Here is a 17,084-nt window from a genome sequence, read left to right on the forward strand (position 1 = left end):
GTACTCCCTCTGTCCCAAAATGTTTGTCCGGTCCGCAAAATGAGGACTTAAAAATAATACTTTTCTTCTAAGCAAAAATCCAAACTTTTTTCATAAATTAAAAAAACTTATCGATATTTAGTGAATTGTTGAAAAAAATTAAATTTTTCTTGCAAAAAATATATTATTTTTACTTCTTCGTTTTGTGGATCGGACAAACAAAATAGGACGGAGGGAGTACTTTTTAGATTTCTCTCGTCATGACAAAGCAATAATTTACAAAAAAAATTGACAAAAAACTAACAAATGAAAAAAAAAATTGAATAAGGACAAAAAAAAAAAACCATTTGACTTATTTAGCTGAACAACTAATTTTTTCTCATAACTTATAAAATCAGATAAGTTAGTCCGCCCAATATTGTTTTGAACCACGAGAGCTCATCTCGGCACTTGTCCCACATTGGTGAGATGCATGTGTGAAATTGATGTGGGGCGCGTCAGGCTGTAGTATAACTTGAGGTTAACTTTTTAAATTTCGTGGTTAGATTAAGGGTTAAGAAGTTAGCTAGCGCGGAACGTTACAATTGATATCTTTAGTGTATTGTTTGAGCATGATGATATACTGTACACAACTAAGTTCTATACTATGACCATAAGAGGGATGTTGCTGGGCCCATCTTGGCACTTGTCCCACATCGGTGAGATGCATGTGTGAAATCGATGTGGTATATAATAAAATGGGGCACGTCGGGCTATTGTATTATTCAAGATTAATCTTTTAAATCACGTACTTAGATTAAAGGTTAGTAAGTCAGTACGAAAAGACAAGGGATATAGATATTCTCGTTTGACAAAAAAATGAAAAGACAAAGGGACATATATAACCCAACTAGGACATGTGACCCCACGCAGCAAACGCCAAACATGAAACATGCTCTAGAATTTCAGCCGGGTAAGTAAGGTAATTCCTTTAACTAAAACAGCATTCATTGTCCACTTGTTAAAGCTTCCAAACAGGAACAGCCTGTAAAGGGCCAAATTGTTAAGTGCTCTTGTCTCGTTTATTTTGGAGTCTCAAAACTCCTGAACATAATCTTCAATAAATTCTTTTTATTTTTATTTTTTCATTCATTAATTTAAAAAATCTCTTTCAAAATTCAAATCGAACATGGCCGACTGTGGTGATCAAAGTCCTCCACCACCACATGTTTATGTGGATTTAATGAGCAAGTTTATGGATTATAGATGAATGTGTGTTTCTATAAATTTCTGAAGCATCACGTGACGGTGTTATAAGAGCATTGAATAGTACTTCCGTAAAAGACTCCCCGAAATACTTTTGGGCTCTCTGTTGGAGTATATTTGTAATCTGGCGGCCTGATTAATAATTTTGTGTGAAATTATTTTTATGAACTTTTCTAGAGAAATCGCGTTAGAAATACTTTATGGTCAACAGTGTATGGTCATCACAAATGACGTAAAGAAGAAGTAGTATTTAAGAGTCCCACTTTGCAACCACTTGTTCTTTGGTTCAGATAAAATGCACGATTGTGACTTCTAGTGGTAGTAGTAGAGTCCTCCTTGAACTTCTCCTGTGACTTTTTTTAAAGAAAAAAACTTTTTTTTCCCATGACTTCTGATTCCCTAATTTTTCCCACAAATATTGATTATGAAGGAATTAAGATTCAATTACATTGTTCTAAAAAAAAAAAATTAGTCCAGATGGATATTGATGATCTATTCAACTAATTCTTCTTATGTAAGATTTCGACATCGTTCATATTAAATGATCAACCCAAATTCATCTCACTAGAAGGTTTAGAGTTTGAATCTTCCCACTTGCATTTGGGTATTCTTCCCTTACACTAAAAAGTTCTTAAAAATTACACTTCAATTGATCAAGTTGCAGTTGCAACATTCTAGATTTTGTTCTTAAACTTTTCAAAATGCACAAACAATTAGGAACATTAAAAATTCAAAGACTCAACAAACGAAATTGGACGGCAGAAGTAGGAGTATTTAACACTAACGTATGAATTTGCAATGACATAAAACATACTCTCTCTTTTTTCTTTTTTCTTTTTTAAATCTCCCTATGTTAAGGTAACGAAGCGCATGGCAACTAACATATATAGTATCCAAAATATTGTTACAAATGTGGTCACCCGAGAATATTTGAACCCATCAAGGATCAAAATGAAAGGCTAAGACAAACTCTAAGAATTGAAATTGTTCAAGTGAGAGTATGTCAATAACTCAACAAATAAAAGATTTATTTTCGACTTTATAGGTTCGACTCCTACTGCCAAAAAAATTTATAGGACTATTGAAAGTTTAATAGGTTTTTTTTTTTTTTCATGCACTGTTGCATTACGGCGGTGTAGTGCTCTTCAATAGGCTTAACTGAAATCTTACTGCTATGATCCAAACCATACGGTTGGTACTTTGTAGAATTTCTTTGAGTAGATCATTCAAAAAAATAAAATTGATCATTGATCGAACAATATTTATTATTAAACAAAAATGAATGCTTAGTATAATTTTAAAAGAAAGTGGCAAGACAAACCTATATTGATCATTAGTTTTACAGATGAGAGAAAATTATTCACGGCTTTGCGAATCTTAACCGTTTGTTTCGACAATCAATGGTTTTTTTAGCGAAGAGTCTTTTTAAAATTTGGACCATCCAAAATACTTTCTGACACACGTGATTGAGCGCCGTAAACAAAATGGGTTGCTCTATATAGAAATCTTTCTCTTTACAGATATTTATTGTTCGATAAACTTTCAAAATAGTTCAGATTGCGAATAGTAAATTTTCAGTATGGTCGAATCGTTTCCGTACCAAAAATAATTAATAACACGAAACAATTACTATTACTCAAATGAATAGTGATAAGTATTCCGAGTATCGCTCCACAAGGATTATAAGGCTGCGTTGCAGTTATTTCAATTAATTTCTATATTAATCCAAGAAAAAGATTGATTGATTGTTGATTTCTTAAAACTATTGAACTGAAATTAAAGACGATAGAAAAGCAGGGAAAGAATTGATGGGAAAAAGTTCTAGGGTTTCGAATCCACTCTTCCCCGTCGTAACCTAAATATGTTTACAGGTCAACTATTCGAATCAATCCGGATACCGTAGGATTGCAAGCCCTAGCGATATCTCCTAAAAATAATTTATGAATCACCAATCGACATGGACCATCTCCGCCTAGCACGAATCGTCTTACTAGCACGATCCGTCTCAAATTAAAATTAAAGTACGGATCGTCTCATCGGCACGACACGTCTTACGTAGTATAATCCATCCAATCGGTTATCATAAAACAATTAAAACTATTGTATGAACGTGTATAAAACCTAGGATTTCATACACAAGATTTGCTGAAAAGAAGTAATATCATAAATAAATCCTTAAAAGTCATACAATCATGATTCGAATAATAAAACACTGAATCAAAATATGAACATCGTTACTCAGAGTTCGAGCTTCATCTACACCCTAGAAACGAGTTTAGCCGACCATCGAATAGAAAATCATCGCAGCCTCTGGTTTTCTTTTTCTTTCCAGCGGAACTCTCCTTTTTTTTCCGTCCAGAACTGACTGCCGAAGTCAGTAGGTTTCCATTGCTTATATAGGATTTCAAGCATTAATTACATTCAGCCCCCTTTAACTTCATGCTTTAATAAATTAACAATTCAACTTTGAAGCATTCTGCGCTTTAACCCCAAACTTTATTAAACTCTTCTTTTTATCCAATATTTTGGGCAATGAGCTCGATCAACCTATAAATAAAATAAAAGCAAAATAAATATCGGATAACTAATATAAATAACTAACAAGTGTAATTTGAAGAGCTAAAATATCAATATTTCGGCACTTATCAAGAATCCACCGACGCATATTTAAGTGCTCGCCACAAAACTTGTAGTGTTCTTGGGGAACCAATGGGGCCGTAAGTCGAGGGAATTGTAGACCATAAAAACAAAAGACTGACTATACGAAGCAAAGCTTCTTGATCATTCGTGGTGCTGCACACCACTCCGTTCAAAAATATTTGTCTGGTCTGTAAAACGAGAATTAAAAAATACTTAATACATTTCTTTCAAAAAAAATTCAAACTTTTTTTTCATAAATCAAAAGAAATCATTGAAATCTAATAAGTTATAGAAAAAATAAATTGAATTTTTCTTGCAAAAATTTTACTATCATTTTTACGTCCTCATTGTCCGGAGCAACAAATATTATGGAATGAACAGAATAAAATATTTTAAATTTTGGTAGGGGCAGGCGCCGGCCCCTATAGGTCCACCATTGTTGTATTCATTTTCTTCTTTTCTTCCTTTCTTCCATGCCGTTTGCTCCTTTTACTAATATCTTTGTTCAAGTCTTGAGATTAATAAAAGGGCTCATCTGAGTCTCTCTCTCTCTCTCTCTCTCTCTCTCTCTCTCTCTCTCTCTCTCTCTCTCATATTATATGAGTATATTGAGAAATTGATTCTGATCAGTTTTCCCGATCAAGGACGACAATATATATAACACGATGGTGTCGGTGAATAGGAACGATGAAGAAGAACTCAACCAGCCCTTGGTAGACAGTACTTCTACTTCACCTTCAAACGGCGTGGCGCAAGGCCAAACCGATCAACCAGAAGAAGAAGATTACAGGGAGAAATTAGACCTCAAGTCAAAGGTGTGGATTGAATCAAAGAAGCTATGGCATATAGTTGGCCCCTCCATCCTCAGCCGCGTCGCCACTTTCTCAATGAACATCATCACCATAGCCTTCGCCGGCCACCTCGGAGACCTCGAACTCGCTTCCCTCTCCATTGCTAACAATGTCATCGTCGGCTTCAATTTTGGCCTCCTGGTACCCTTTATTTCTCTCATTGATATCGATTTCTCAATTTTAGTATGCTATTTCAATATTGAGTATCCCATAATGTTCATTTTATTTGGAAAAAAAAAAACATGTTTATATGGTTAAGATGTGGAAAATTGAAGGGTCAGAATTTGTTCTCAGATTGATTTCATAAACATTTCAACTGCCCGTTCAGCTAAGATTCTTATTTTTTAAATACTTATTTTTTATTTTATGAGATTGATAATTCTCTCACAATACATTATTTTTAATTCAAAAAATAAGTATTTATTTCAATTAGTGGAATACACCATGAGTCTTATTTTAGATTTTCAAGTATGAAAGTGTTAAAAAAAATGCAATCTTACATTGTTTGGGTATGAAATGCTTAATCACTTAATATAATCTAACGAGTTAAGAGAACTTTCGAAGCATAAAGTCTCCACAAGAAGTACATTAAAAAAATGTTATATAGTATATGTTATTAATTTAAAATTTTGGCATATAATTTAACATGGCTTTGGATTCTTTTAATATCAGTTTTTCTTTTACTATTATGGGTATTTGGCTCATTCCTTTTCCCATTTTCAGATTCTCCTTTTTCTATTTTGAGTGTTTGGGGAGCTACTTCTGGAATAACTTTTTTGAAAACTCATTCACCATTTTTGGAGTTAGAGGCCAAAAGTGAGAAGTTGGTCCGGAGGTACTTTTCCCATTTTTACATTTTCTCCTTTTTTATTCAATGACCAAATTGCCCTACCTAAATGAATGTATTACCAATTTTACCCTTCTTTCAGCCTTATCTTGTACATGCAGTTTGGACTTCACTTTTTCCATTTTCTCCTTTTTGTTTTTCTCCTTTTTTTTCTTCTCCTGAAGTAGTTGTGTAATGTTGGCAATGTGTGCATTTTTTTTTTTCAGTTCGTTAAATGAAGTTAATGGTTTTCTTATTTCAAATATTACTTACATGGTAATATTTTTAATTACCAAATAAAAATATTTATAACTCAAAGTTATGGGATATTTTTAAACCGCAATAACCAATTTTTTTCATTTAAATACTAACTTATAAATAAATGGAAAAAACATTATTCATAATCTTTTAACAAGGGCAATATTGTAAAAAACCAACCTATAATTCATTTTCATCATTCATCTACCAAACACTAGCACTGTTCCAAAATATATTCTGCACATATCTTCCAAACACTCCTACCATATTCAAAACACATTCTGACCATAATCTAAAAAGACAAAAAGACAAAAAGCTAAAAATAAAAAGTAGGCTCTCAAACACTCCATATGTGCACATTTATTTAATTGTTTGCTGTTGGGACTTGGGAGAGGAGCTTCCATCCTCATTTATTTTATTATCAGCCATATCCATGAATTCCCACCCTTTTGGCAGTAAATAGTACTAATGGACCACTCTTTCATTAAGGTCTTGTTCGGCTAAATAAGCCAATTGGCTTTTTTTTTTGTGTCCTTATTCAATTTTTTTTTGTATTTGTTAGTTTTTCGTTAATTTTTTGGAAATTATTGCATCGTCATGACGACAGAAATCTAAAAAGTAAAAACTTATATTCGAAATCCAATTTTTTTAATAAAGACAAAAAAATTGGCTTATTTTTGTCTTTATTCAAAGAAATTAGGTTTCGATCATAATTTTTTACTTTTTAGATTTCTCTTGTCATGATGATGATCCCTAAAAAATTGACGAAAAACTAATAAATAAGAAAAAAAATTGAATAAGAACAAAAAAATAAGCCAGTTAGCTTATTTAACTGAACGGGGCCTAAGTACTATATCTACTTACGTACGTGGACCTTAAAATTGCATGAGTGCTTCTTCTTCAAAAATGAGAAAACAGAGAATGGAAAGTACCAATACACAGTCTCCTACAACAAACCAAACAGACCAATATACACTCTGCTTCCAGTTTTGTATTTTACTTTCTGATGAAACCATATACTTTGAGCACACAGACGGTTCTTGGTTCGCGGAAAATTTTTAGCTGCGCATAAATCTTTCTAGGGATTTTTTTATCTTGAGACTGAAATGTCACACAATTCAGTACTAGTGGGTACATATTTTTTCTTAAGACAATGCTTTACGCATGATTCGATCCACATATATTTTCTTTTAAACTCCTAATTTTGTACTTAGATAATTATCTCAATGTTTTATTGTTGTGGTGTTGTCTCCGGTTATTATAGTTTACAGAATTCTATCGAATATTTCCAACCAAAAAACCCTTACAGATACTTCAGAAAAATACTTAAATAACAGTCTCTGTATTTGCTTCGAAAATAAGAACAAATTCAAAAACAGTGATACCAAATAATATTTGTTCTGTTGATTGTGTTTATGCTTTGTTTTCGGATCCCTTCCTCATTGTGCGTATATCTCAATCAGTTGGGGATGGCTAGTGCATTAGAGACCTTATGTGGGCAAGCCTTCGGAGCCAAGAGGTACCACATGTTAGGCATATACATGCAAAGGTCGTGGATTGTGCTCTTCCTGTGCTGCTTCTTGCTACTGCCCCTCTACGTATTCGCAACCCCGTTGTTAAAGCTCCTGGGACAAACCGAAGACGTGGCAGAGGAAGCCGGGTTGGTGGCCTTGTGGTTGATTCCGCTCCACTTCAACTTCGCCTTCTTGTTTCCGGTGCAGAGGTTTCTTCAGAGCCAGCTGAGGACGGCGGTGCTGGCGTGGGTTTCGTTGGTGGTTTTGGTGATACACGTGGGGATTAGCTGGGTTTTCATATACTGGTTGGAGTTTGGAGTGGTGGGCGCCGCCGTGACTTTGGATGTGTCGTGGTGGCTGACGTTTTTTGGGCTGTTGGGATATACTCTTTTGGGTGGATGCCCAGATACTTGGTCTGGTTTCTCCATGGAAGCCTTCTCCGGACTTTGGGAGTTCGTCAAGCTCTCTGCTGCCTCTGGTGTCATGCTCTGGTAAACTTCTTCTATCCTTTCCCTACATAGTAGAGCCTTTATTCAGGGCAAGACTATTCCCACCGCTCCCCTACTGCAGCGTTCAATTTTACTGTCTGTCTCAGCAATCAATGATCCGAAAGAGTCTTTTAAAATCCGGATCGACTGTCCAAAACTCTTTCAGAAGGTGAAATTGAGAGCCGTGGGGGAAGCAATGAGGATAAACTTTCTGTTTATTCAGTGTCCTTAAACAGCTTTCAAGTTGTGCCGATATGCCAATGTAGGTCCTTTTATCACTATACTTTAATGTGAGGTTCATACACTTAGTCTAAAGAACCATGATGAGTGGATGGTTGCCCTAGTATTTTTCGAGGTGTGCCAGTAAATTGATTCGGAAACGTTCATAATTATCGCAAAAAATTACTAAGAAAGTGGTAATGATCATGTGGCACTACTTCATAAGCACCACATAACTTTCCTACGTAGTCATATATTAATATATACACATGCGTGTATAATACGTACAGTATATAATTATATGCATGAACGTGAATATGTAAAATAACGGGAGTATTTTCCACTAGTCCCATCTTCTTTTTTGGATCGAAGGTGATGGTTCTCTGTATTAATTTATGCGTACCTCAGACGATTTTTCTGTTCTTCGTCCTCTGTATTAATTTACGCGTACCACAGACGATTTTTCTGTTCTTCGTCCGGTCAAAGGAAGAATATCCACATGGAAATTAGGAAATTCACAAATAATTTTTCCTAAACGAATCCGACCAAGCCGAACTCAAGCCAGACTAGTACCTTAATGAACTCAAACCAAACTAGTTCCTTAACGAACCTGATCGAGCCGAACCCGAGCTTTAAAAAATGTTAATAAGCCAAACTCGAGCCAAATTGTTCAGGCTCGAATTGAACAGAATTCGGCTCGATTTGGCTCATTTACGGCCCTAGCCGAGGGTAATCAATGGCAAGAAAATTTATTGAAAGTTGTACGTGTTGAGAGAGAAAGGTTTTGAGAACCCGATGCAAGTGGACAAAGCAGATCGAGTGTTTTGGATCGATGCATATGTCCGAACCGAATTGGTTGCATGAATTAATGGCAACTACTTCAATTGAATGTTACAGGTAGGGCGGGCACGTTCGATTGCAGACTAGGAGGGGCGACGTTAAGGATATTGGGGACCAATTTATTAATTGCACTATTCTTCAGAACAATATTTATTTTCTTTGTTTGAACGCTCCAGAAAATATGATCTATTGGTACTTTTTGTTTCTATAGTATTTTCATTGTTACCCATTACTAGCTCTAGCTAGCTAGGTCTGCATAATCACGAACACAGTACTCTTAGGCAGATAGATAGTCACGACCGTAGAGCTAAGTATGACACAGAGCACAATTATGTACAAAATAACTAAGCCACGACCGACATGCATGATACGACACATTTGACACCTCTACTTACAGGAGCTTATCTAATATCATGGGAAAATTACGTGGTATCAGTTTTCGCCCTCTCCCCCTCGTGATCTAGTCATCTCCATGTTCATCCATTGGTAGAAACAATCCTCATCTAGCTCTTTATCACTGTTTTTATCCCATTGTAGCCAAACACACTCTAACTTATAATTCAATTCAATGTCCCTATGTATTTTCGAACTTAATTCTATCTTTTTTTCCGTCCTCCTTAATAATATAATTTTTTTCTTCATTTCCTCTGTAAATTGAAGCACTATGGTTAGATGCTGCAGTACGTCATCCTATTGTAGAATAGGTTAGCTCTCAATGATTTAAATTAATGGTAAGTAATTCCTTACGTGATTTATGGTGCAGCTTGGAAAACTGGTACTACAGAATATTGATAGTGATGACCGGGAATTTGAAAGATGCTACTCTAGCTGTGGATGCATTGTCTATATGGTATGTACAATATTTATTTTTAAAAATTTACCTCTCTCATTTAATTTGCTACTGTATTAAAAGAGGTGAGAGGAGAAAACTGAGGTGGTATTGGACTAAAGTATTTATATTCCGTGAATAATTTCGTTGTTAGTGAATTTCTTTTAGTTTTGGTCAACATATTTAACTTTTTATTTGTCTCGGTGAGAGCAATCAAGAAAAAATTTAAATAGCACTAGACTTAAAAAAAATTTAAGACAAAAAATACAATACAGGAAAGTTGTCTTTTTAACTTATGTTTGTCCCGAGCTAAACTTTTTATGTTTATGGTCTAAAAAATTTCTTTTTAAATTTCTCTTTCAATGAGGAAAAAAAAAATCTATCAAATGTAGTAAAGATAAAATTAGATTTCTCTTATTATTTTTACTTTTCAAATTTTACTTTTGACGAAAAAAAAAGCAAAAAAATTTCAAGCAAATTTAATCAGAGAAAAAAAAAAAGAAAATTGATTATTTGGTCCAAACTAGCCTATGCTAAAGCAGTTCAACAGATAAAACGATTTCTTCTTTCACGCTACGTGGATTGGCTAATTTATGATAATGGACATGGATTCTCTCCGGTCCATTGAAATGAAATGCACGGACCAGATTTCTTGTTTGTGTACCCTCTGAAGACCCACTTCGATGATGGAATCCGTTTAATTTTAGAGCTTGACACGAACATTAGTCACGCCAAAACTCAGTTGAGCGCATATTCTTCCAAAAATCATAACAAATGATATCCGAAAAATCTGATTTTCGACGTGGCCGATGTCTAGGATTGGCTCTACAAAACTAATGGATTGGATTATTAATGTAAGCCCGGAAAAAAGGCCCAGAAATAGAAAAACTATACCTATGGTATGGATTTTCTTATCAATAATGTGTTTGGTTTTGATTTGACAGTATGAGCATCAATGGTTGGGAAATGATGATTCCTTTAGCTTTCTTCGCCGGAACAGGGTACATATGCTCCTTTCCACCCTCTTTTTCTTCGTTGGATGGCTACGACTTCTGCGATGGCCTGCCACTTATAATGAGTAATTGACTGATGAAAAAGATAGGAAAGTCAAACGTCCGGGAAAAAAACAAACAACGACCAATAGATGAGATGACTAAGTGGCAGGGCCGGCCCAGCAATTTTTAGTGTTCAAGGCCTAATAAAAAAAAGTACATCTTTAATATTTTCGAACAAATTCGGATATTAATACACTTATCACCAATATTAATACAGTTTTACAACTATTAACATACTTTTATTAGATATTATTACATATTTTACGTATTATCCTCCGCATTAAGCATTTTCCTACTTTTATTTGTCTCCTGGCAAAAGATTGAACGTTTCGTTTAAAGTTCACTAAAGCAAAAGAAACACGGAAAGTTCATGTTTTGCCACAACCATCCACTTGTTGTATCCTTTCTTGACGACAATGATGTAATTGTAAAGAAGTCCAATTTGGTAACCTTAAGAATCCATTTTTTTTACTTTTATTTTATGTTTCTTAAAGGTTAAGTAGTCTTTTTCCCATTTTTGTTTGTTTTAGGGTAAATAGATGCATTCAAATATATACGAAGTTCAGTGTAAAGTTAACATTGAAATGTTGATTTCCATGAATTGTCGTATATGATGAATAAAATCAAGCTATTGATTGGCCAAAAAAAAAATAAAATAGAAGAGAGATTATTATATTTGGGACCTTTATTTTTTAATTTCTCTTGAAAAGATCTCATCTTTACCAAACAAAACGGTTCATTAATTAGTTAGAGCAAGGCAACAAGTAAAGGCTTATATCTCCAAGCTCGAAGGGTTCAACTATAACTTTCAGCGAAAAACTCTTCGCATACTGCAATCCCAAACCCCTAGATCGAAGCAAAATCATAACGGGGCTATTGGAAAAGGTCCATCCAAAGATGGTGTATCGGAATGATAACTATATAGTGTGTTTTTCAAGTTGAGATCATATCATTTTGTACATATAGGAAGAAGAGATGAAACGAAAATGTTGGGGGTTATTACCCCTTTTGTTATTGGCCTACCATAAAGTTAAGACGTCGTAAAGTAAATCTATCAAAATTTGTTGTTAACATTAGATAAATATAAATCATAAAAGTTTGTCGCGTAATTGTGAGATGTATAAATTACATGGGATACATAAAACTTGTTTTGCTAAGCTTATATCATGATGAAATATACAGAGTAAGGGTTGCGAATGAGCTAGGCGCAGGGAATGGAAAAGCAGCTAGATTTGCATCAATAGTATCCGTGGTACAATCCACCATTATCGGCTTATTCTTTTGCGCACTGATAATGATGTTACATCACCAGATAGCATTGATCTTCACATCTAGCACAGATGTCCTCGATGCAGTGGATAGTCTTTCTTTACTCTTGGCCATCACCATTCTTCTTAACAGCGTCCAACCAGTCCTTTCTGGTGAATTGCTTATATTCGAATTTAAAACCATTTTGTTCGAACAGTTTAATTTTACTTCTTCGTATGTTTAATTATGTGTTTTATTTTTTGTAGGGGTGGCTGTTGGATCTGGATGGCAATCGAAGGTTGCATACCTAAATTTGGGATGCTACTACCTTGTTGGGGTTCCTCTTGGAGTAGTTTTGGGTTGGGTATTTGACTTGGGAGTTAAGGTATGTATCTTCTTCCTCTCTCTCTCTCTCTCTCTCTCTCTCTCTCTCCCTCTGTCTCCTTTTGGTTCATTATTATAGGAAACATTTTATTAGATAAAACAAACCATGTTGGAACAGGGATATGCTCTGTATGTGAAGGACCCATTGTCACAACAAGAAAAAACACAATTGCCGACTAACGATTTAGTCGACTAATGTTACCTTTTTAGTCAGCAAAAGCCTTTCCAAACTACAGATTTGGTCGGCAAGATTAGTCGGTGAATTTTGGGCTTGGGCAGGATTTGGGTGTATTTTGGGCTTCTTTGTTTTTTCTGGGTTTAGGGTCGGGCTTTATTGCTTATTTGTTTGGACCCTTAAGTGTTCCGGGCTTTTGCCCTTAAGGTGTTTTGTCCAACTCTCTATTGGATTTCCTTCCCCTTTTCCCCCGTTTTTTAATAAATCTTAATTTTGCCGATAAAAAAAAAAGATTAGTCAATGAATGAGAGTCGGAAATATATTTGCCGACTAAAAATTTTTAGTCGGCTAAAGTAAATTTTTAGTCGGGAATTTTGTCAGCAATTGTATAATTTGTTGTAGTGTGTACTTACTACAACTAAATAGTCTTGAGCAAATTCCCTCTTTTTATTGTAGTTATAAAAAAAAAAATGGCAGAATGCGATTCAAAAAGTACTTTGAAAAATAGGAATATTTGTTGTTTTCACGACACATTAGACTAAGGAAAAGTAGTTTTGAGAATGTGTTTTTCTGCGCAATGGTCAGTTTTAAAAATTCTCCAGAAAATAAGTTTTGAAAAAAAAAAGCACGTCGAACAAGTTTTGTGTATTTTCAAAAAGTATGAGAGCTCAAGGAAAAAATGGTACGAAAGAGGTGCGGTAGTTCCGCAATTTTAACTTCGTGAAACTAACAACAAAATTTCAAAGGAACTCAAAACCTCGAGTTTCCTGCCAAGAAACAAAAAAATGTTCAAAACAAAATGAGGATAAAATTACTTGTACTTAATTGAAATTAAATCAAAAAATTATTATCTTCCATGTCCTTATAATCAAATTATCAACTTTTATTGGATAATGGATTTGGACAAATATTAGGGCATCTGGGAAGGGATGATCTTCGGGGGAACATTTGTACAAACAGTAATATTGGCGATCATTGTTATGATGTGCAATTGGGAAAAGGAGGTAATTTTACTTATTGAATTGCAATTTGTTAACCATTTGATTTACATCCGTTTATGTACTTATATATATAGATCTTGAAACAAATTTCCCCTCCTAATGGGTGAACTGCAGGCTGAGAATGCTACTATGCGTGTACGAAAGTGGTCAACTCCTCCCAAAACGGATAGTGAATCATAGCTTTCCGATGAACCTGAGATTGAGCAAATAGAATTTACCACTCCATCGGGGTTAATTCAAAACTACGAGGTGGTTCATTTTTGTTGTCGTTATATTAAGTTTGTTAGTATATCGGGTTTTTTTTCCCGATCAGATTACTGGGTATTTATTCCCTCTGCTAGCGGCTCTTTTAGAAATGTACTAGGTGAAACACTTCGTGCACAGCACAAATGTCATGCGGCCCATTGTTGATTCGTAATTGCATAAAATAACTTTTGGTTTAGAACAGTAAAGATTAGTTGCTGCTGTAATGATATTTATCTAAGGTTTGAAAGAAGTTGAGAATCAGCAGGTAATTATGCAAGCAGATCGAATACTACATTGAAATAGTTACTGATTACAGCGGTGAAAGGCCTACAACCGGACAGGCTTTACATGTGCAGCTCGTGCTTCCCACGGTGCCTCATATGCCCGTTGGATTGTCGTTGAACGGAAAATTGGCCTCCAGTCCAAAAAAGTGGCCCAATAGAATACTGAGCCCAAGCTAAGTAGCCGAAAGGTATAGAGTCCATGAATAAATTTGTTTTAGCGTCTCCTTGAATTGACGAAATTGCCCTGTCCGCGCGCCTCTCCTTCATTACGCCAGTCTCGGGAGCGTTGTGTACTGATTTGGCGCACGTGCAAAGCATTGGTCTGATGGTCTCTCTTTCTCTCTGGATGACGATGGAGAAAACGGTGGCAGCTCCCATAGCTGCTGCCATGGTGGTTGTGCAGGTATTTCTATCGCAGCCATGGTGATGCGAGAGGAAGGTTTATGCAACAAGGGAGGTAGAGGTGAGTGAGACGAAGAGAATGCATCACTCTGGAGGAAAAAAGAAGTAAAAATGAGTATTAAGATATTGTAGAGAGCGCGCGACTCCACAAACCAATTTTTTGTGTACTAATCTGGAGTTATTGTCTATGTGAGTTGGTAGGTGAAATTACCCTCTTGACCTTCATAAAAAAAAATCTGGGGGTTGATGAAAGAGTGGAAAATTTTCTTGTGGGGTTGAACCCCGGAGGCTACGGTGCACCAGACTAACTTTTGATTAATTAGACTGGTCTTTGACCAGATTATGATAAATAAATAAAAAAATTCCTTATGTAATAATCCACAAATAACAAAAGCATATAAGGCCACTTGAAAAACAAGCGAATAACCTATTACTTTGTCACACAAATAACTATAAATAAATAACATTCTATGTGTGACACAAAATAAATATATAACTTTTTATGTGTTACTATCATTTTAATAAAAAAATTCAAACACACCAGATAACGTTATATGTGTGAACACAAAGCACACAAATAACCTTATATACATTCTTTATATGTGTCTCCAAACTAAAACACACCTCCATCTATATCCATATTTTTGAAATTTTTTTTGTTTTTATAATTTTTATAATTGCAATAAACCAACAAATTTGGTTATATGTTCAAAGTTATACTCTCTATTTTTCAAAAAGATCAACAAGAATATCTTTGCGAAATATTTACTCTGCATGATCTAGTAAACCAACAGATATGGTTATTTTTTAAATAAATACAGTTTTATTATCCCAATTATATTAAAGGATAAGGTAATCTCTACTAAATATATAATCTCAATAAAAACAACAAATATGGTTATCTGTTCAAATATATACTATATTTTATTACCTCATATACAGAGTTATCTATCCAAATATATACTCTGTATAATCACAATATTATTCCAAATTGAGTGTTATATGCCAATCTATACTCTTTATTACGGAGTATCTCAGATTTATGGATATTCATACAAATTTATTATTTTTTATCTCTCCCGAACAAATAAACAGGTAACGTTATATGTGATAGTCTCATCTTTGTATCTTCCAAAAAAAAAAATCACACAAATAAGGTTATTTGTTCCAATTTTTGAACACAATATTATTTCTCTTCTTAAGCATTACAGATTACACCAACACATACAAAAATATGCCCATACCCAATCATTTCCCTGGTTCTAATTCTCTCGAAAAACACAAATCGTTTCCTTAGTGCTAAATCCCTCTCACAGAAAACAAAAGACATGCCCAAACTCAATCATTTCCTTGACACCTCCAGTTGTCACGTCCACCACCATCTCTCAGACACGAAGCCTCTTGTGCCGCCTCCTATGCAGCTCCCTTCCTCCACCTCCTATGAGATGTTTAATGAAAAAAAAAGCCACCACTTACCAATTGAAACTCTCCAATGCATAATGTTCAAATTTTTAAATGGCTAAACTATTGGTTATATGCATTATTCTTTATCTATTATTCACAATTTTAAAAGTAATATTGTCTTCAATTTGTCGATAGAACCCATATATAACGCATGACGAAATTAGAGGTTTAAGTATAAAATTCGAAAAGAAAAGTATATTTTTTCTAATTGGATCAAGATTAATGCTGAATATTGACATTTTAGTTATTGTGTAACTAATTGCTATTAAAATTAATCCGTTGAGACAATTCAAACAATTGATTTGTTTTGATAGATTGTGAAATTACTACATTTCTTAGTAAATGTGTTAGCTCTTTTTTTTTACTATTATTTTTAACACAAGCATTCTTTTATTATTTTGGTGTTGCTTATTACAATTATTATTTTTTAATTTGTTGAAGTGTGTTTAAAAGATGCCCCACTATCGTTGCTTCCTGGCTACGCTACTGTCATCGGCTATTGTTTTTGAAAGGGCAAACTTCACTGACCTCCCCTAAGATTTCTAACACAAACAGAAACCTCCCTTAATTAAGATTTCTGAAATATCATTGACATCCCTTACTGTACGTGACAATATACATATTTCCCCTTCCGTCATGTTGGCGTTAAAAACTTAACAACATCAGCTAAAGTTAAAAGCGTTTTGGTACTGAAATCTCAAACTTACCCCTGCACAACCAATGTCTCTCTCTCCTCATAAACCACCGCACCCATCAACTGCAACCACCAAGCACATCACAAGCAAAAACCCTCATCTCTCGTACTCCCTTTGTCGATCGCCACATCCGTAACTCGCCGCACGACGGTGGGCAGTAAATATGTAACTGGGCAGTAAATATGTAACGTCCCAATTTTTGGGAACATTATTTATAACTATTTTATTCAAACTTAAACATTTAATAAATAAAAGTAGAAAAATAAGTCATTACATCCCAAATTATTCACAAATCAAGATTTCATTTATTCAAGGATAGGGAGGGGTACTATAGGAAATTTCTACTCTTCAAGGTGGTTGTCTTCCTCAGCGATATTCTGCTCAGCTCCATACTGCTCCAGATTATAGTACGTCTCATGTTCACCTTCTAAGTCTGGCATA

At 34.7% G+C, this 17,084-nt stretch overlaps 1 protein-coding gene across 1 annotated transcript; it reads left to right on the forward strand.

The window, feature by feature from the left end:
- Positions 1–4,360: 4,360 nt before the first annotated feature.
- On the forward strand, positions 4,361–14,004 carry LOC131331413 (protein DETOXIFICATION 27-like). Its single transcript, XM_058365338.1, has 8 exons — positions 4,361–4,856; positions 7,263–7,804; positions 9,624–9,710; positions 10,634–10,690; positions 11,927–12,165; positions 12,259–12,377; positions 13,466–13,555; positions 13,667–14,004. The coding sequence occupies exons 1-8, from the start codon at positions 4,530–4,532 to the stop codon at positions 13,730–13,732; spliced, it is 1,527 nt and encodes a 508-aa protein (XP_058221321.1). The 5' UTR covers positions 4,361–4,529; the 3' UTR covers positions 13,733–14,004.
- The last annotated feature ends 3,080 nt before the right edge of the window (positions 14,005–17,084 follow it).

This window comes from Rhododendron vialii, chromosome 6a (genome assembly GCF_030253575.1).
Source record: "Rhododendron vialii isolate Sample 1 chromosome 6a, ASM3025357v1".
NCBI lineage: Eukaryota > Viridiplantae > Streptophyta > Magnoliopsida > Ericales > Ericaceae > Rhododendron > Rhododendron vialii.